Here is a 19,919-nt window from a genome sequence, read left to right on the forward strand (position 1 = left end):
TTCAAGGCCCCACTGCAGGTGAAATGAGTTAAACTAACTGGAAGCCTATTTAAGGAATCTGAACGAGACACAGGTTATTCGAGCAATTGGATGTAATTACGGAAACCCGCATCACGTCAAATGAGATGGTAAGAGAAGGAGGGGAGAAAGGCGAGACCATGATGTTCTCATAAATGAGGATTGTGGTACTAAAATATAGGGTAGTAACAAGGTCGCTGAAATATCACTTTCTGATGTGCTATTAGAATGCTAAATTATATCAACAGAGGATGACCAAATGTAGCATGATGAACAATGAATGGAGGGGTTGGGACTTTAAGTTTTAACACTTTAATGTGACTTGGGGATTTGAGGAATGAAAGGGGGTGGAAACAACAGATTAAACAAGGTCATATGATTTGAGAAATGAAAGGGTGTTGAAACCGCAGATTAAACTAGATCATATGAAAAAGCATCTGCTGCTATAGTGACCATATGCATGAGAAGTTTATATGACTAATTGAGATCGAGCATAATTTTGAAATTGAGTGTAGAGGGGGATTCGCAGGAAAGCCTTAGGGCTAACAGCAGGATAAGGAAGCAAATGAACGTGCATGAGTGTTTGTATATGGACAGACTGGATGGGTTTGAAGGCAAACATAAAAGCGAAAATAATGGGCAACGGTAAAGGGTTTAGGATTTATGTGATTCTGTGGCTGCAGAGTGTACTGCGTAATTTATCACATTTAACACATAATTTGCAAATTTCAACAGAAAATTTTCTTTCTACCTCAAATAGATAAAAATAATATTTTCAGAGAATGTGCTACATAATTTGCCTTTTCTTGCCACTTGGTTTTGATAACCATGACACATATTTTTGTTTTCCATTGAGCCTAAATCTAGTAGTCTAGACAGTGGAAAAGCTCTGCTGCAGAATACTTTTTCGGGCTGTGATTATGATGATAACACCATATTTCAATGAAAACTATGAAATATTTTCCAAACTTCATGGTTTTACACCACTGACTTTTGCGCAATAAATGCACACACTCACACACACATGACACCTTTCTTTTACAGCTGCATCACAGGAGGATTCATGGTAAGGGTCCCCCTGACAGCAAAGAGAAAAGACAGTTTCTTTTTAAGGGCTATTTTATTTCAATAAATACCAACTCCAATATATTAAATAAGTTAAATACTATATGTAGGTCCCTAAGACTCACAATCTTCTATCAGTGGTTCTTGAAGCTCCTCTCGATTGGGTGGCCAGCACCATCCAGTGAAGTCAATAGTTCTGGTTGTAACAATATGGGATGTCTGGCTCTGACAGTATTCTGTCACACGAGCCTGATGAGAGGTCCGACAGGACCAGACATCCTCAGAGTAACAAAATAAATAGAATTTGTCATCAACATCGGTATCAGCATTAAATTAAAATTCCTTTAAGGACAGAGGGTAAAATATAATATTCAAGCAAAGAACGCAAACAGAATGCAACAGTATATATACATTGGATCTGTGCCCGTGCATCCTGAGGGGTGTGGAATCGAGAATCTGACGCTGTACACATCACCAAGCACTGACTTTCAGGTCAATACCCTGTTGGAGAGTGAAGGGTAGAAAGCATCTGCATATCAATCCAACTAAAGCATTCTGATAAATAGTATTGTGAGCTGTCTGTAAGAATGTCTGACTCCACTGCCGTCTATAAGTCTATTCTGGCAATGTCTTCCCTTCAGCTCAGGCTCAACGCGGATATCCGGCCTCAGAATGTGATGCTTTCATTTCCGGCAAGTAAAGTGCAAATGGCAGCTGGCTCAGGGCTTGTACGGATGCTGCTGTTGTCAGACGAACAAGACTGGTCGTAGCGTGTGGTAGCCTCACACCTGCGCGTTCTTCACCCGCTCGAACGTCTGCATGACATGGGTGGTGGGGACGCAGCCCTCCCTCACGATGCTCAGGATCCCTGGAAAGGAAGAAGCACAACAGCATGAGATTGAGAGAGCTTGGACAGGTCTGAGCTCTGTGAGCAGCAGTGGAAGGAGAAGAGACAAGCATAATGAGCACGGTGGGGATTGACCCCTCAGGAACCAATGGTTGATTGAGTACAGGAGGGAACCGCCTTCTCACGTGGCATATACTGACTGGAGAAAGTGTGGGGTGTGCGCCCTCAAGGAGACATTAAATGACTGGGACAGGGTGGGATATCATGGAATCAACAAACTGCTAAAACACAGACTCAAAAACTTTCAAGGCAAAATATCTTCCACACACAACTATCGCCCGGCAAAAATGTCGACCTGCAGTAAACTCGCTTTCAAGCACTTGGCCAATAAACTCAGACAGGAGATGGAATAGTAAGTTAACTCTGTATTCCAATATTAGGAAGTGAGTCCCATTGGAATTAGGAACTTTTAGCAGGTCTAATGATCTTTAAAGAGATATTTGTGTATATTTGTGTATGGTCAATATTTTATAAATCTGCATGTCAGAATCTGTGATTGTGAGGTCTCTATTTTCAGATGGGACCAGAGTAAGAAATTTCAGGCATTGGGTAACATGTGCAGGGTGGGATTGTCCCTGAGAAACTATAATGTGAGTTTGGGTGAAAAATAAAGGAGCCCACCTTGGGGGATATTGTCTTACTGAGGGAGGCTCTGGGTCCATGTGCTGACTAAGTCAGAGTGAATTTGTAACCACTATTACTAAATTTGACAAATTAGCATTATGCAATTTGCATCATTTATTCTTCACTGGAGATAACTTTGAGCATTAAATGTCTCCATAAGAGACATTTTTCGCTGATTAAGTCTTGTGCCAGTATCTAACATGACTTTTTTAATGTGCGGTATATACTACCATTAAAATTTCCTGCAAGATAAAGGCGAACTGCATTTCACACCGTTCATGTAATTTTAGCGAAAGTTTGTGAAACAAATTATGCAAGATGGTACACCAGTAGTGCAGACTAATGATAAAGAGAAATGCTTGTAAAGTTGAAAGTAGGGGTCAGGATTTGGCAGAGGTAAGAAACCTCCAGTGGCATCCCTGTAAACTTTGAACAAGCACTTGGAGTTTTCCTCAGAGGCTCGATAACGTGCATCTTTTTGTTACGAATTCATTCTGGCCCCTTTAGTGTTTCATCTGTCAATTCAGTTTGGGCTTTGTACATATGTATGCCTTGGGACACCAGGAATACACTGGATCAGGACTGGTTTTCCCCAAATCTCATGACAGGTGGGTGGGGAGGGGTGGGGGGCAGCAGAGCCCCCTGTTTACATTCATAGATGCTCCCGAGTCTACTTTGGGAGTAGCAGGGGACAGAGATGAAACAGAAACAAGCATTGGTTGAGACCCACCTTCGTCTATCCTCAGACAGTTCACCACAGTGGAGCCCACCATCTCGTAGGAGTCCCCATCACACAGCACCCCCTCCAGCTTGTGCCGTAGACGCCTGAAACACAGAGAGGAAATACAAAATCACTCATATAAAGTAATAATTGACAAAGGCTCAGGTGCTGGGGATTAGGGGAAAGCCGGAGGATGATAAACATCTACCTGACCTCAAGCTCAACTGGTCAAATACACCTGTGTTTAATGCGCCCACATTTAGGCTTATGCCAAGCATCTCAAATACATTAAAACATATGCGTGAGATATCACCAACACCCTTTTCCCTCCTTTCATCTTTCAGTAGCACCAGTCCAGTCATATGCTTAAAAAAACCTAAACTCTTCCAAATAGTTCACCACCCATCAATAGTCCCACACTCTTCCTTTCACCTTTCAGAATCTTCAGCTCACGCACCTCCATAATCCTTGCCCCTGCCCTTAGCTCCTAGTAGCCATCTAGTAACTCTCAAACCCCAGGCACCATCTCTTCCGTAGAAGGCCCACTCAAACATTTTCCTGATTTCAGCCCCTGTTCTGAATGAGTACTCACGAGATGACCATGTCATGGTGGGTGCTGTCACACTCCCCACTCGGATTGGCAGAAGTGATGGCCAGAGGGCCAGTCATGTCAGTCAGGTGGGCAGAGATAGTGTGGTCCGGCACTCGGATCATGATGGAGTCTTTGGTGCCCACAATATCATAAGCTGGTCCAACTCCTGCAGAAGGAGAACATAACAAAATTAATCAGCAACAAGTCAGATGTGAGTGAGTGAGCATTTGTGTTTGACTGTGTTTATTTGCTCAGCATTATGAACAGAGATGCTGTACAGTGATGACTTCGTTTGGTTGTGCTTAATTTGAGCAGATGTTTGAATGGTATAGCCTCAGAACATCAAGAATTAATTAGGGTCCTTGAATACGTGATTGCTCTAGTTGTGCAGTGGGCACACATTGTCCATTTAGTATGAAAGACGTTCTACTAAAGCATTACAAACAGCCATGGTCTGTGCAGGTAACAGCGGTGGGGCCGCATTGGGGGGGGGGGTTCGAGGGACGATGCCAAGGGAAAATTAAATAAATAATTAATTTTCCCTCGGCATCATCCCTCGAAATCCCCCCCAACGAGGCCCCACCGCCCCATCGATGTTACCTGCACGGACCACGGCTGATTACAATACTGTGAAAGGTAACCACACATTTGTTTGTTATATCTTGAGAGGCCAGATGTCTGCAATACATATTGTTAACAACTTTTTAAAAAAGACTTCAGCCTGAAATGTATTTCTGTCTTACATAATTTTGTGGCTGTTTGATATATCATTCTGTCTGCGCGAGGGACTATTTCACAACTGAAAAGTACACTGACTCATCACGCAAAACATTTTATCTCATACAGCCATAGTATACCAAAAGCAACCTTTCTTTGTGTTGTCATTGCTGTGGGGTTTAATTAATGTTTTAGCCAAAAATTGTGCGAGTCACATATATTTCTTTATCAGTTTTACACACATGTACACATACACCACACACACATATATATACATAATATATATAATATGTACATGCAATAGGTACATGAGATCTGGGGTCTGTGTGCTTTAGGGGTGAATGTGCATTTAATACCTGCATGAGATTGGGGTCGTTACACATTAAGGGGGGACCTGGACCCTGATATGTATATGCAATAACTCCATGTGATAGGGGCCTCTACACAGAATGGGGGTCACTGGACCCTGATATGCAAATGAAATAGCTATATGAGATGGGGGTCTGTAAACTTCAGGAGGGTGAATGTACATGCAATGTCTGCATGAGATGGGGGTCTGTAGACATTAGGGGGTCCATGATACATGTAGTCTGTAGATATCAGGGGGTGAATGTGCAGGTAATATCTGCATGAACTGGGCCATGCATATATTAGGGGGGGCTGAATGAAATCTGATATGTATATACAATAGCTATGTGAGATGGGGGTCTGTAGCCATTAAGGGGTGAATAGACCCTGAAATGTACATACCATAGCTACATAAGAAGTGGGGCTATAGACATTGGGGGTTGAATGGAGTGATAGGTGCAAGTAATTCCTTCATGAGATGGGAGTCAGTGCACATTGGGGGGCGGGGCAGAAGAAGCATGGTCTAGACTAGCAGCACGTACATGGAGTGAGCACATCCCTGAATTTCCCCAGGCACAACTTCGGGCATTTGTAGCCCTCACCCCTCTACCATCCTCATCCCACCCCTCTTTGGAGAAGGAAAGAGACCATGCAGAAGAGGTCACACTCACCCATCCTCTTCAGCCACTCCCCCTTCTGGACAATGCAGCTGATACCCCCAGGGTAGACGCTCCCCATGAAGTCCCAAAGCAGAGGACTGAATGGGGGTCTCACGGCCCGCAGCTGGTCCAGGTGGGAGATGCAGATACAGATGGGCTTCTCCAGGGGTCGGTCCTGCAGAGAATGGAAGAAAAGGGAGAAATTAATGGTTTAGAGACAGAGGGGGAGGTCAGGACCTTCAGACATTATGTGCAGGATACATAAGTGACTTTTGACCCGGTCACACCACCTCTGTAAATAAACTAAAAGTCTCCTGTGGTAGCCAAGAGATTGTGCAAGTTAAAAGCATGTATGGCCTTCTAATGACACTTACACTGTGACCCCTAATGTATGATGATTTATGTGGAGCACGAATTGTCTTTTGGCATTGTGACTGTTCTAAAAATGTATCGCTAATGTCACATATTGATGCAAATGCCTGAGGTCTGGAAATCTGTTGATTTCCATACCCGTCACATTACCCACTGGACTGTCAATGTTATTGTTCCTTTTTACTGCATGTTTGAATAAATAGAATCCTTTCCATTTGGAAGTACCACACAGCTCTAATTGTAGTTATTACCCTCGGTCCCGCTTGACACACAGGGTTCCCTTGTTCTTTGTTACTCTATTTCTAAAGTCCTACAGCAGACAGACACTGGCCACAGAGTTTTATGCAATCCTAGTCTGAGAATGCAGACTCACTGTGTAATCTGGGGCATTAGTATCTTTCTTGTGCATGTGAAAGCATCTCGCTGGGCTATTCTGCTCCTAACCCAGGGCTCGTGTGGATTGGAACCCACATGTCCGGTTTCACCCCCATCTCGCACTCTCCTTGCAAAGCATGACAAGCTACCATTTAACCTGGCTGCTTTCCTTTTTTTTAAAAAAAGTTTTGGAGTTGGAACTTTCTAGGCAGATATTACCATGGAAACCCTCACCTGCAGAATGTTTTTACCCTGTCATTTAAATGACAATATATCCAACTATACATACTCCAGGCTGGTATCACCTTGGTAATCACACCCCTGCAGACTGGTTTCACCCTGACGTTTCCATGACAGTGTCTCAACCCACTGGGTGATATCTAACTGTTCTAGCAAAAGGTGTGCCTTATTCTTGAATGACAGAGCATCTGTCTCAGCCTCGGGTCAATTATGCCGGAAGTCCGCTCCTCGGTGCTCACCTTGATGGTGTAAATCTTCTGGATGGCCTCGGGGTGTTTGCAGGAGGCCGCCAGGGCATAGACCGTGTCTGTGGGGACCCCGCACACCCCACCCTGGTCCAGCAGGCCGGCGATGGTCCTTAAACTGCTGGTGCGATAGGAATCGGGGCACACGCAGGAGTCGGACGCCTCAACTTTCTCCTCTGACTTCGTTTCCTAAAAGGACAAAGAACAGACAAGGGGTGAGACAGCGCCACCTAGAGCTGCACTTGAGCAGCACATGCACCTCCCAGAGTTAGAGGGCTGAGATATGGACTGGTTATTTGAGAGACACAGTTATCGGAACTGAGTATTATTTTAAGAATAGTAATCGTAACATATTGCATGTATGATTCAAGGTACCTTGAAGAGAGGTAGTCCCATGGGAATCAGGTCCTTGCTGAAAATGCAGTTTCCAAGAGATGCCACTGCTCCGTAGATACAGACGACACTGAAGACGGACAATACTGTGACTGAAAAAACACACAAAGACGGGAAAATTAGACATTAAATTCAATAGTATCAATAACAAAAAGAGGATTGTGCGGATCAAGTTAATGTTAAACCAAGACAGGGGTTCCTTCAGGAGGGATTTCAAGAAGGTAAATGCACCCAAGACAATAAAATAAAAACATAAGACAGAGATTAATTTTCCCTCACCCTCTGTCTGTATGAAATTATCTCTGGTAAAACATTTAAACTAGTACAGGAACCCCTGTCTTGGTTTATACTTAATTGCCCTGGTTCCTAGGCTTCTGGGGCTCACCCCAACTCTCCGTATTATAACAAGGTGATTTTAAAGCAGGAGTGGAGAGACAGATACAGAAACTAACACATGGGGAGGTCTAGCAAAGAACCAGACACATGTCAGGTTTGTGACTGACTCCATTCAGGCCCTACTTGCATTAAAAATGTCAACTCTAGCAGAGTCTGACACGTAACTGACTCTGCTTCACCCCTCACAACCCTTCAGAAGCACAGGCTTGTCAGGCACCCTCCAGTCCTTTCTACAGACCACTCCCCTTCAGCCCCCACCACATTACACATGCACTTGTGATGGCACTTAATAGAAGTTGCCTGTTTAGCGTGTATTAACCATTTCGAGATCACTGACACGCATTAATACACAAGAGAAACCCACAGTGGAGGGTGTCCACTTACTCTCGAGCGGGAGAGGCAGGCATTCCAAGGTGAAAAGCAGGAAACAGACAATCACCGCCTCCATCAGCAGGGCGAGCAGCACCAGCACCACGTTGGCATAGGCGACTGTGGAAAAAGCAGAACAAGATGGCGTCAGAGACCGGAAATGACATATTTCAGAGGTCAGCGGGCGTCGCAGTTGCTCAAGTCTTTAGATTAGGACACTACGATGCCTCAGAACTGTGCATATGGACCGTCGAGTGACAGACACCGGCCCGTACCCACTACAACCAGAAGCAGCTGATGTCTGTCAGGGCACCTGGGCCTCAGTATTCAACAGAGGGATGACTGGACATCGGTATCCGGAGAGACTTACCCAAGGACATCAGGAAGACATTGATGACCAGGAAGGTGACGGCACCAACAGTGAATGCACCATAACTGGCGACGTGGATATTCAGCAGGGGACCTGGAGAGAGAAGAGGAGGAGGGGGCAGAGGGTTAGTCATGGATGAAAGAGAACACAGGAAGGAGCTCTTCCTTAAAAGGCAGGAGATGGCCAGGAGCAGTACAAGGGATGGAGGAGGACCATATACTGTCCAACACCTCACTCATCCAACAGCCAATCATGGTACTAGATATTGGCTTCTGGTGATGTGTAAAACTGTATCTTCCACCCCATCCTGAACAGGTGTTCCCTGATTTGGTGATACACACTTACCGGAGCACCTTATCCCAGTATAAAATGTTTTCTCGCATGTGTCAGAAGACAAGCGAAAATTAAATTCTGGTAAATATGCCCCTGGGTGCAGGAAATGACCAGTTATTTGAACAAAGGCATTATTACCTATTGGTTCTTCCCACAACTGGATTATCCACAACAGTTTATCAATAGTTTATCCAGACCCATTAATGGTTCCATAAGTCATTAGTCCCCTCCTAGCGGCCACCAGGTGCACTCCTCTTCAACCCTTTTCCTTCCCCCTGCCAGTCATCACATATGACCCCTCCCAGGTACTTCTTCAGCTCACTGGTTACAAGGGCCCCCCAGTCAAACAAAGAACTGCATGTGATGTCATCATGAAACTACCTGCATGCATGGCTACTCGAAATTAAACTAATAACCAAAAATACACATCACCCCCACTGCCCCTACTGGTATGCCTGAGAATCTAAACCACTCAAAAGCTTCATGACACTTGATCCCTAGGACTTTTCTGAATACATTTTTACACATTCTAAAGAATAAGATTAAGAGATCACAAGTTACCTGTGAGTCGTAGCCACGCCCATGTGGCCCAAACAGCAGCAAAACAGAAGGGTAGGACCGGCCCAAATCTTTGCCCTCTCTGGACCACGATCCTGCAGACGTACAACTGGAAGACCGCGCCAGGGATCAGCACCCAAGGGATGGAGAGGTGGGCTCTGGTGGGGTCACTCAGGGACCCCTGGATGGCAGAGAGTGAGGCCAAGCCATTGCAGATGAAGAAGAGGGCATCAGGGAGCTGGCATCTGGTAGTGCTGACCTCCTGGCCCTCCTTAGACCTGCTGGTGACGCGCTTCAGGCACAGCAGCAAGTCCTGGAGCGTAGCCGATGACATCACTTGGGGTCCAGTAGAGATCAATGACTTATCAGCGATGGAGTTAATGAGGCTGGCAAAAGTGGCATAGAGGGAGGTGGCTGTGTAAATGCTGCAGACCACTCCGAAGAAGATATGGGATCCCTGGAGTGGAATCTGTTGGATGGTGGAGACAGTGAGGAGGAGAAAGCATGAATTCTGCAGCACCTCCAGGAGGTCTCTGTTGAGGGACATCAGGCAGAGGATGCAAGCGGCGACCAGAAAGAACCAGCCCCCCACCATGCCCGCTCGGCTCTTGTCCACATTGTCCCCCGAGAGGAGCACCGTGACAATGAACTCTTCCCAGGACATCAGCAACCAGAACAGGCTGTGGAGTCCAAGCTTGGTGGTGTGGTAGACGTCTTCTCTCAAGTAACTGTAGTAGCTGGCGCAGAGCTGGGACAGCGCATTGATGGTGACCCAGATGGCGCCAATGTAGAAGGTCTTCATGTAACCAAAGCAATAAAAGGCAAAGATGAGCGAGGCCACTGCGTCAGCGATGTGTCCCAAGGCCATGGGCTCCGCGTACTTGGAGTTCTTCTTGGTCTCCTCCCCGATGCCACTGGAAGAGGTGCTGGTGGCCGAGCCCAGAAGCAAGACGCTGAACATGGGGTTCCCGAAGCCTGGAAGGACATTCCTCTGGGTCAGGCCCTTCAGGAGCAGGGCAGTGGCGCCATAGAACCCAAACAACACAATGAGAAGCTCCAGGGTCCCGGAGACCACCAGCGCCCACTGTCCAAAGAGCCCCACCGCCTCGAAGACCAATGTGAGGGTGATGGCGCCAAACACGAAGGGCATGACGTAGTTAACGGTGGCCGAACAGAAGGAGAGGATGAAGGCGACGGCGGTGTATGCCACCAGCCCCGCTACTGCGCTCTCACTGACCGGAAGAGGGGAGGCGGCCATGATGGTCTGGCTGTTAGAAATGTTCAGGGTTTGTGTGGTGTTGTGGATGGTGGGGTACGCTCCCAGGACAACACGTGTAGCCCCGTAGCTGCTCCAGAGTGCGGCAAATGCCACAAAAGCGGTGCTCCCCAGGTGATCGTACTTCCGGAAGCACAGGAAGCCTGCAATGAGTTGTGTCAGTCCTCCAATCAGGATGAGATGGACCCCTGCAAGAGATAAACAGGCATTGAGCAACACGTGTGTGTGTGTGTGTCTGTGTGCGTGAGTGTGTACCCCCTCCCTCCAAGTGTCTTATACATGTTACCCCAGCGCCACCTGTAACTATTTGTGTGATCTGCGGTTGCCACACTCACCTGCCAAGATGTTCTCCACCCCTTCAGCGTTCACTTTGGTGTGGAAGGAAAAGAAGTTCTGTAGAGCCACCAGAAAGGCGCTGATGACGTTGGCGAGGAAGCCCATGACGGATGGTTCACTGTAGTACACAGAGGCGAAGCCTTCCATGGTGAGTGGCAGACCTGGGGGACGGGAGAGAGTCCATGGGTAAGAAATTAGCCACAGGTGAGAGGACACAAGAGATGAGATTCGGACAGGAGGTGAGAGGGGTAGGGGGTAAGAAGGAGATGGAAGACGGGTAGCTGGGTGGGTAAGACCCAGATTAGATTGGTGCACGAGGTTAGATGGGAACAGGAGGTGAGACAGGAGCCAGAGGCCTAATATCAGACATGTGAGAGTGGGACAGTGAGTGATATGGAAGATACATGAGAGTGGGACAGTGAGTGAGATGGAAGAGACGTGAGAGTGGGACAGTAGATGAGAAGGAAGACATACGTGAGAATGGGACAGTAAGTGAGATGGAAGACACATGAGAGTGGGGCAGTAGATGAGGTGGAACACATGTGAGAAAGGGACAGTGGGTGAGATGGAAGATATGTGAGATTGGGACAGTGGGTGCGATGGAAGACAGGTGAGAGTGGGACAGTAGGTGAGATGGAAGAGACGTCGACAGTGAGTGTGATGGAAGACAGATGAGAGTGGGACAGTGGGTGTGATGGAAGAGACATGAAAGTGGGACAGTGAGTGAGATGGAAGAGACATGCGAGAGTGGGGCAGTAGGTGGGACAGCATTGAGCTAGGAACCAATGGTAGGAAGGGAGAGGAGGTGAAATGTGAACTGCCAGTGAAAGGGGTGCACGGGATAAGATGGGGGTGGGCAGTGAAACTGAGACGAGGACATGAGGTAAAATGGAGCTTAGAGGTGAGAACAGGAGTTGAAATCTAGCGAAACTTTACGAGGTGACATGAGGTAAGAAGTTAAACGTGAACCAGAGGTGAGATCCACAGAGAGACGGGCAGGCTGCAGATCAGTGCACCAGGGTAAAGTGAGAGGGGTAGACTGCAGAATAGTGCACCAAAGTTAGAGGAGTAGACTGTACCGATCAGTGCACTAGGGTAAAGTGAGAGGGGCAGACTGCAGATCAGTGCACCAGTGTAAAGTGAGAGGGGCAGACTGTACCGATCAGTGTAAGGGAGTGTAAAGGGGCAGACTGCACCCGTCAGTGTAAGGCAGTGTAATGGGGCAGGCTGTACAGTGTGAAGAGGCAAGGGCAGGCTGTACAGATCAGTGCACCAGTGTAAAGTGAGAGGGGTAGAATGTACAGATCAGTGTAAGGCAGTGTGAAGGGTCACACTGTGCAGTGTGGAGTGACAAGGGCAGGCTGTACACACTGAAAGGTACAGGCGTGGACAGGTTGTTCACCGGAGGAAAGTATCACAGAGGGACGGAAAGTTTGTACATACGGAGGGACGGGAGCTCTGTTTTCTGTTCCGGGGCCGGACTCTTGGATGAGGGTCAGTGCTGTCTCTCCTCTGTGAGGGCTGCTCTGGTGAGGGTCGTCTAGCTTCCTGTATCCCAGGGACTCTCTCTCCTTGAGGATATGGTCTGGAGAGACGCCCTGTGACGACTGGTCCAATTTCTGAGGTGTCCTCTGTAAGGGCAGGACTTGCCTCTTGGGGTGATCTATGAGGGCCGGCCCTGCCTCCAAGAAGGTGTCTTTGAGGGCTGATGGGTCTCTTCTGTTTATGAGGGATGATCTCTGAGGGCCGGTGTGCGTCTCCTGTCTCTTAAGCGTCCTGTGAGGGCTGGTCTCGTCTCTGAGGGGCACTCTGTGAGGGTCGCTCTTCCTATCTCTGAGGAGTCCTCTGTGAGGGTCGGTCTCGTCTCTTAGGGGTGCTCTCTGTGAGGGCCGGTCTCGTCTCTTCGGGGTGCTCTCTGTGAGGGTCGGTCTCGTCTCTTAGGGGTGCTGTCTGTGAGGGCCGGTCTTCTTGCCTCTGAGGGGTGCTCTGTGAGGGAAGGTCTCGTCTCTTAGGGGTGCTGTCTGTGAGGGCCGGTCTTCTTGTCTCTGAGGGAAGGTCTCGTCTCTGATGAGGCCTCTGTGAGGTTTAGCCGTGGGTCCGTGCGAGGGGCGGTCTTGTCTCGAGGAGTCCGCAGAGAGGGTCGTTCTTGTTTGTGGGTGCTCTGTGAGGGTCGTTCTTGTTTGTGGGTGCTTTGTGAGGGTCGTTCTTGTTTGTGGGTGCTCTGTGAGGTCCTGACCCCTCGGTAGCTGCTCCTCTTCTGACTGTTCCCTGCTCTGTTCGGTTTTATACACAGAAGGTGGGAGGAGCTGGGGGTGGGGAGGGAGTTAGCCTCACAGCCCTGGAAGGTGTGTGGAATTTCCCCCTCGTCGCTCTCCATCCTCCCCCGTCACCTCAACCTTTCCGTCCTCCGAGCTCCTCCCACTCCAGGGGGGTCGTGAATGACCCGTAACTTTAATTTATCTTAAAACAAAGTTTAAAATACAGAGATTTATCTTCCCAGGACACAGGTCACCCAATACAGAGTGGAATGTAATAAAACTAGAGGAACCATATGACGGTAGACCTCGAGAGATGAATTATTATTTAGGTTGAGAAATATATATTTAGAAGTTATTTTTTGCAATAATAATGATGATGGCTATTAATGTCATTATATTCAAGGCTGGTCTGGCCCACGAAACACAGTTCCGACAAGGGCAAAGCCTGCGCGTAGATTGTGCTGAACCCTTCGCCCTTATCACTTATTCACAAGGAGGTCATTGTGGCGACTTAAAGGTGCAGGGAGTGGATCTTTCTCAGGGACAACCTTGTACAATGAGATCGCAGTGGCTGTGCCAGGCTTGCAGGGAGTGGTACAGGGACCAGTGTTTTTTTTTTTTTACATAGTTTTATTTAGCACGAACTTGACCCGAAGGTATCGGGAATCAGAGCCCTTTACATGAGCACCAGGTGCGTTACATGAGGACACATTCACTTTTGTTAGGCAGGGGGAGATTAAGTGATTTCCCCGGAATCACAGGATGTTGAGTGTCCCTAACAAATTAGAGGTGGACGCCCTTGCCGTTGCCGTTCACAAGGAGCTTCACTGGTGCCTTCAGATGTGTGGGAAGTGGTGCCCAGGTGTGTCTTTCACAAGGAGCTAACTGTAGTGACATTAGGAGTGGGGGAAGTGGTGCCCAGGTGTGTCTTTCACAAGAAGCTCACTGTAGTGACCTCACGAGTGGGAGAAGTGGTGCCCAGGTGTGTCTTTCACAAGGAGCTCACTGTAGTGACATTAGGAGTGGGGGAAGTGGTGCCCAGGTGTGTCTTTCACAAGAAGCTCACTGTAGTGACATTAGGAGTGGGGGAAGTGGTGCCCAGGTGTGTCTTTCACAAGGAGCTCATTGTAGTGACATTAGGAGTGGGGGAAGTGGTGCCCAGGTGTGTCTTTCACAAGGAGCTCATTGTAGTGACATTAGGAGTGGGGGAAGTGGTGCCCAGGTGTGTCTTTCACAAGGAGCTCACTGAAGTGACCTCACGAGTGGGAGAAGTGGTGCCCAGGTGTGTCTTTCACAAGAAGCTCACTGTAGTGACATTAGGAATGGGGAAAGTGGTGCCCAGGTGTGTCTTTCACAAGAAGCTCACTGTAGTGACATTAGGAGTGGGGGAAGTGGTGCCCAGGTGTGTCTTTCACAAGAAGCTCACTGTAGTGACATTAGGAGTGGGGGAAGTGGTGCCCAGGTGTGTCTTTCACAAGGAGCTCACTGTAGTGACATTAGGAGTGGGGGAAGTGGTGCCCAGGTGTGTCTTTCACAAGGAGCTCACTGTAGTGACATTAGGAGTGGGGGAAGTGGTGCCCAGGTGTGTCTTTCACAAGAAGCTCAGTGTGGGGACCTCACGAGTGGGGAAAGTGGTGCCCAGGTATGTCTTTCATGGGAAACTCAGTGTGGTGACGTCACAAGTGGGGGGAGTGGAGCAGAGCCTTGGACGCCTATCTAAGGAGCTCATGTGGTTCCACCAAGGATGAGAAAGTGATACAGGTCCTAGGCATGTCATTCACATAGATGTCTGTGTGGTGAGACCAGGGGTCCAGGGAGTGGTGCAGGGCCCAGGTATGTCTTTCACAAGCAGCTCCATGTGGTGAGACCAAGGGTGCGGGGAGTGGTGCAGGGCCCGGGTATGTCTTTCACAAGCAGCTCCATATGGTGAGACCAAGAGTGCGGGGAGTGGTGCAGGGCCACAAATGTCTTTCACAGAGGTCTGCACGGTGACAGCAAGGGACACAGGGAGTGGTGCAGGCCCAGGTATGTGTTTCACAAGCAGGTCCATGTGGTGGGACCCGGGGATTCGGGGAGTGGTGCAGGCGCAGGTATGTCCTTGATAAGAAGCTCCATGTGCTGTGAAAAAAGGGAAGCTGGAGTGGCGCTGGAGTAGGGTACGTCTTTCACAAGGAACTCCAGGTGGTGAACAAAGGGGTGCAAGGAGCAGGGCAAGACCTTGTTATGTCTTTCACAAAGAGCTGCATGAGGTAACATCAGGAGTCAAAGCACTGGTGAAGTCCTACATGTGTGTTTCACAAGTTGCTGCATGTGGTGACACTCAACTTGAGAGAACTACTACTGGAGGTCTAAGGTATGTCTTTCACAAAGAACTCTGTATGATGAAACTTAGGGGTGCAGGAGTTGTGCAGGGCCCAGCAATGTCTTTCACAAGGAGCTCCATGTGTCACACCAGAGCCAGATACGGTAACATCAGGAGTTGCTGGACCGGGCCCCGGCCACGTATGCGTTTCACAAGAAGATCCATCTGTAACACCAGAACTAGATATGGTGACATCAGGAGTGCAGGGGCTGGGCCACGGCCAGGTGTGTGTTTCACATACAAGGAGCTTAATGTGTCACACCAGTGCTAGATACGGTGACGTCAGAAGTGCAGGGACTGGGACACGGCCAGGTATGTGTTTCACAAAGAGCTCCATGTGTCACACAAGAGCTAGATATGGTGATGTCAGGAGTGCAGGGACCGGCCACGACCAGGTATGTGTTTCACAAAGAGCTCCATGGATCACACCAGAGCTGGATATGGTGACATCAAGAATGCAGGGATCGGGCCACCGCCAGGTGTGTGTTTCGAAGGAGCACCATGTGTCACACAAGAGCTAGATATGGTGATGTCAGGAGTGCAGGGACTGGGCCACCGCCAGGTGTGTGTTTGACAAGGAGCTCCATGTGTCACAACAGAGCTAGATATGGTGACATCAGGAGTGCAGGGACTGGGCCACGGCCAGGTATGTGTTTGACAAGGAGCTCCATGTGTCACAACAGAGCTAGATATGCTAACACCAGGAGTGCAGGAACCGGGCCACCACAGGTACGTGTTTCACAAAGAGCTCCAGGGGTCACACCAGAGATAGATATGGTGACATTAGGAGTGCAGGGACCGAGCAACGACCAGATATGTTTCACACACAGAGCTCCTGGGGTCACACCAGAGCTAGATACGGTGACATCAGGAGTGCAGGGACTGGACCATGGCCAGGTATGTGTTTCACAAGGCGCTCCATGTGTCACACAAGATCTAGATACAGTGACATCAGGAGTGCAGGGACTGGGCCAGGGCCAGGTATGTTTCACACACAGAGCTCCATGTTGTGACCTCTGGAGTGTAGGGGGGCATGGCCTCGTAAGTCTCCCTCAACACGATCACTGTGGGTGTCCCTCCTTTCAATTCGGAATCTCCTGATTTTATCACAAATATGCAATAGATTTTTACCGTAAAAAAATCCACCCTTTTGGTTTCCTGTGAGATCTCCGAGGCAGAGGGGCGCAGACGAGAAGTGTGTGTGTGTGTGTGGGGGGGGGGGGGCTAGAGTGTGTCACTCTGAGAATTCCCCATAACTTTCAGCTCCCTTTGGGAAGTTCCATCTCTTCTGGGCGCGAGGGGTGTTGAAGTAGCACGGGACTGACATCTCGGCTCAGCAGGGGACCTCTACTCAAGGCCTTTGTTTCGGGACACAAACAACTCCTTCAATTAACATAACACACCTTCATTTAATTATTTGAAAAGAGGGGGCACGTCATTGCCGACGTCAGTGCGTTTAAATGTCTGGTAACGTATAATTACAAGCAAGATAAACTGCCGAAAGATAAGAAAAGCCAAAGCGATATTTGTAAGTAGCTCCTTCCGAGTGTCATCGTCACACCGACCGGGGCAGCCGCTGCCCCCCCCCCCCAACCCCCTTAGACACAGCTCATACCCTTCTGCTCCTCCCTCTCCTCATACCCCCCTCCCCCCGACTGCAGAATACAACAGGTTCAAAAGGGGCTTTGAGTCAAAACTGACAACACTTCTGTCCAGTTAAAGACTGTCTGAGATATTCAAGAACAGAAGACATTTGTTATTAATTGTTTTGCTGTCTAATGTGGCGCCAGCTTGACCCAAGGATATTAATCCGCTTTACATAAACCCCAGATTACAATATATAAGGTCAGTTTCGTTTAGTTCTTTTGTTTTTCTAGGAACGGGAAGATCAAGTGATTTGCCTAGAATCACAGGATGGTGAACAGACGCTGAGATCCAAACCTGGTTCCCCAGCCTCAATGTCGGCAGCTGTGTTCGACCCCATCTTCTCGGTACTTCAGCAGCAGTAGGACACACAGCTAACTCTAACATGGGTTACAGCTGGGAAGTGTTTCACTTTGTACACACACCTGCCGTGCTGAGCCGTGTGTCCCGTATATATTGTCATGTGTGTAGTTTGTCGTGCTCACAATCAGAGCCAGGGCTGCGATGATCACAATGAAAACAAGTATTTACAATGCAACAAGTCTCGCAATTTCAAGTTTGGGAGCTATTGGTATTGCAAATGGCAATACCTTTAATAATATTAAAAGGCATTGTCATTTACAATACCAATAGTTCAAAGTATTGAAAAAGCAATACCTGTTGTACTGCAGAGCGCGCAGTGTTTAAGTTAAAATAAAAAATGAAACTTCTTGTTAGAGCCAACGCTACCCTGTATTCTCTGTGCATGTTAGAACTGTTAAGTTTAAGGTTATTGCTGCGTTTTAATGAAGGGCTTTGTATATTCTGTAGGACCCGTACTGGGGTTTAAAAAGGTGTAAAACTCAAACTTTCAAGGTTCTATTTAACCTTAAGTAGGGCTGTGCTGCATAAACGAATGAGACCATAAGATGTGTCAACCAGGCAATCTCTCTGCCGACCAAGATGCCTTCATTTAAAGGCTGCGCGGTCGTCATTGCTAAGTGTAGTAGCGTGGTTATTAAGAGGAAACAAGATGCTATAAAATAAACGCATCGTTATAAAAACGTCGCCATTTGCGTGGTGGAAAAGCCCTACTTCTGTAGACGGATGGCAAAGCCTACTGAAACATCGCGGTACACTGTAGCACCGAGGATTCTCCACTGTTGTGTAGTACGTTTAGTAATTTTGCACAGAACAAAGGAAGGTTTCAAATTCATCCACCTCTGACAGGTCCTATGGATTTTCAGTAACCCCCCCACTGCCCCTCCCCCTCCCCCAGCGCAGGGAATGCACTCCTGTTAATCCCACTGTAAATCTGCTTGCACCTGGTGACCCAACCACATGGCAGCATTGATGGTTTTTGTTTTGTAAACTCCAAGTACGTGTTTCTGAGGGTTAGGAAGATGTGGCATAAGGACCAGAGCTGTCGACTTTGGAACTGGGGTACCGAGTTCAACATCCTGTGATTCTGGGCAAATCACTCGTTGCCTGAAAAAAATAGTGAGCGAGGGAGCAACACATTCGTAGGATTGGAAATAAAGGAAATATTACCTCCGTCACATCGCGAGCGGTCGACATACACCAATCAAATCAATCTACACTTGGCCCGCGCACCACAGAATTAAACTGAAGTGACGTAAAGCATATGCTGGCTAATGCGACCAAGTAAACACGCTTGTTCCCCCACCAAACACGGTCAGTCAGTCAGACAGCATGGGTAGACTAATTCAGGGCAGAAGACTAAAGTCTGCTGCGGAGGGCAGAAGACTAAAGTCTGCTGCGGAGGCCAGCACCAGGAGCGGGCTGGAGTGTTCTAAATAGCTGTAGCCTGAGTACATGGGAATGTAACTCCAGAGTACAGCAGGGCACTGTAAGCGTCCGCTTTGTCTTACTAAGAAGGCCTGCATGCAGAGAGTCTGCAGGGCTGCCCCGGGCCCACGCAGGGGGCCCTCCTAAGAGGGCGGCCCCCCTTAGTGCCACAGGATGGCACATGACGAGTCAGCCTCACAGCGTTTGGGACCCTCGAGGGACCCCCTTGCCCACGTCACTTCCGGGCAGGAGGGCGTGGGCGGGAGCGGTACATATACCTCTCCCGCCTACTGATCGCCCTCTTTCTTCTTCTGCCTGGACGCCGTTTCCCTCCCCACCGCTTACCCGGCATACAGACGTGGGGGTGTGTTTATCTAACTTATTATTTTGTGTTGCAGGCGGAGTTACAGGGCGATCCAGAGGCTGTAAGGTACAGAAGCGTACCCTCTGCAGGAGCACAGTAAGGGTGCTAAAGCCAAATATCCCCAGGGAGGTCCTCGCGTTGGACCCTGGAGGAGCGACGGCGCCCCGTTAGTCTTACGGGCGGTTGTGGACCTGAGCAACCGGGGGATGCCTGCAACGCTCCACCCCCCCTGAGCTGGGGGGGCGTGATTAAGGGGGTGGACTGGTTGTCCACCGGTGGGAGGGGCTATCCCCTCCCCCAAACCTAACAAACACCGGTTGGCTAAGGCCATGGTGTATTTTGGCTCATCAGGTGGGCAGGCGGCGAGGGGCTGCCTGCCGTGGGATCGCCCGTAAGATAACCCACCATGTTGGCATATCTGTTATGCAAATAAACCTGCAGCAATTTTCTCCACTAAAAATGTGTCTTGTCTGATTATTTCTCTAAGTGATTGCTGTGGGAGGGATGGGGAGTGTTGCCAATATTGGCACTAAAAACCTGTGTGCCAGCTGCAAGCGCCCCTAAACAAAGCCAAATCCGGTGCCAGTTG

General features: G+C 48.6%; 2 protein-coding genes across 2 annotated transcripts; both read right to left on the bottom strand.

The window, feature by feature from the left end:
* Positions 1–1,139: 1,139 nt before the first annotated feature.
* LOC146833787 (uncharacterized) lies at positions 1,140–9,563 on the bottom strand. Its single transcript, XM_085600091.1, has 9 exons — positions 9,306–9,563; positions 8,412–8,504; positions 8,057–8,161; positions 7,259–7,368; positions 6,878–7,072; positions 5,664–5,826; positions 3,928–4,093; positions 3,345–3,439; positions 1,140–1,951 (listed from the first exon to the last, which is right to left on the bottom strand). The coding sequence occupies exons 2-9, from the start codon at positions 8,419–8,421 to the stop codon at positions 1,866–1,868; spliced, it is 930 nt and encodes a 309-aa protein (XP_085456217.1). The 5' UTR covers positions 8,422–8,504; positions 9,306–9,563; the 3' UTR covers positions 1,140–1,865.
* On the bottom strand, positions 9,295–13,151 carry LOC146833788 (uncharacterized). Its single transcript, XM_085599916.1, has 3 exons — positions 12,358–13,151; positions 10,914–11,075; positions 9,295–10,766 (listed from the first exon to the last, which is right to left on the bottom strand). The coding sequence occupies exons 2-3, from the start codon at positions 11,059–11,061 to the stop codon at positions 9,295–9,297; spliced, it is 1,620 nt and encodes a 539-aa protein (XP_085456042.1). The 5' UTR covers positions 11,062–11,075; positions 12,358–13,151.
* Positions 13,152–19,919: the final 6,768 nt, after the last annotated feature.

The sequence above is a fragment of the Triturus cristatus genome, chromosome 4_2, assembly GCF_964204655.1.
Source record: "Triturus cristatus chromosome 4_2, aTriCri1.1, whole genome shotgun sequence".
In the NCBI taxonomy this organism is placed as follows: domain Eukaryota; kingdom Metazoa; phylum Chordata; class Amphibia; order Caudata; family Salamandridae; genus Triturus; species Triturus cristatus.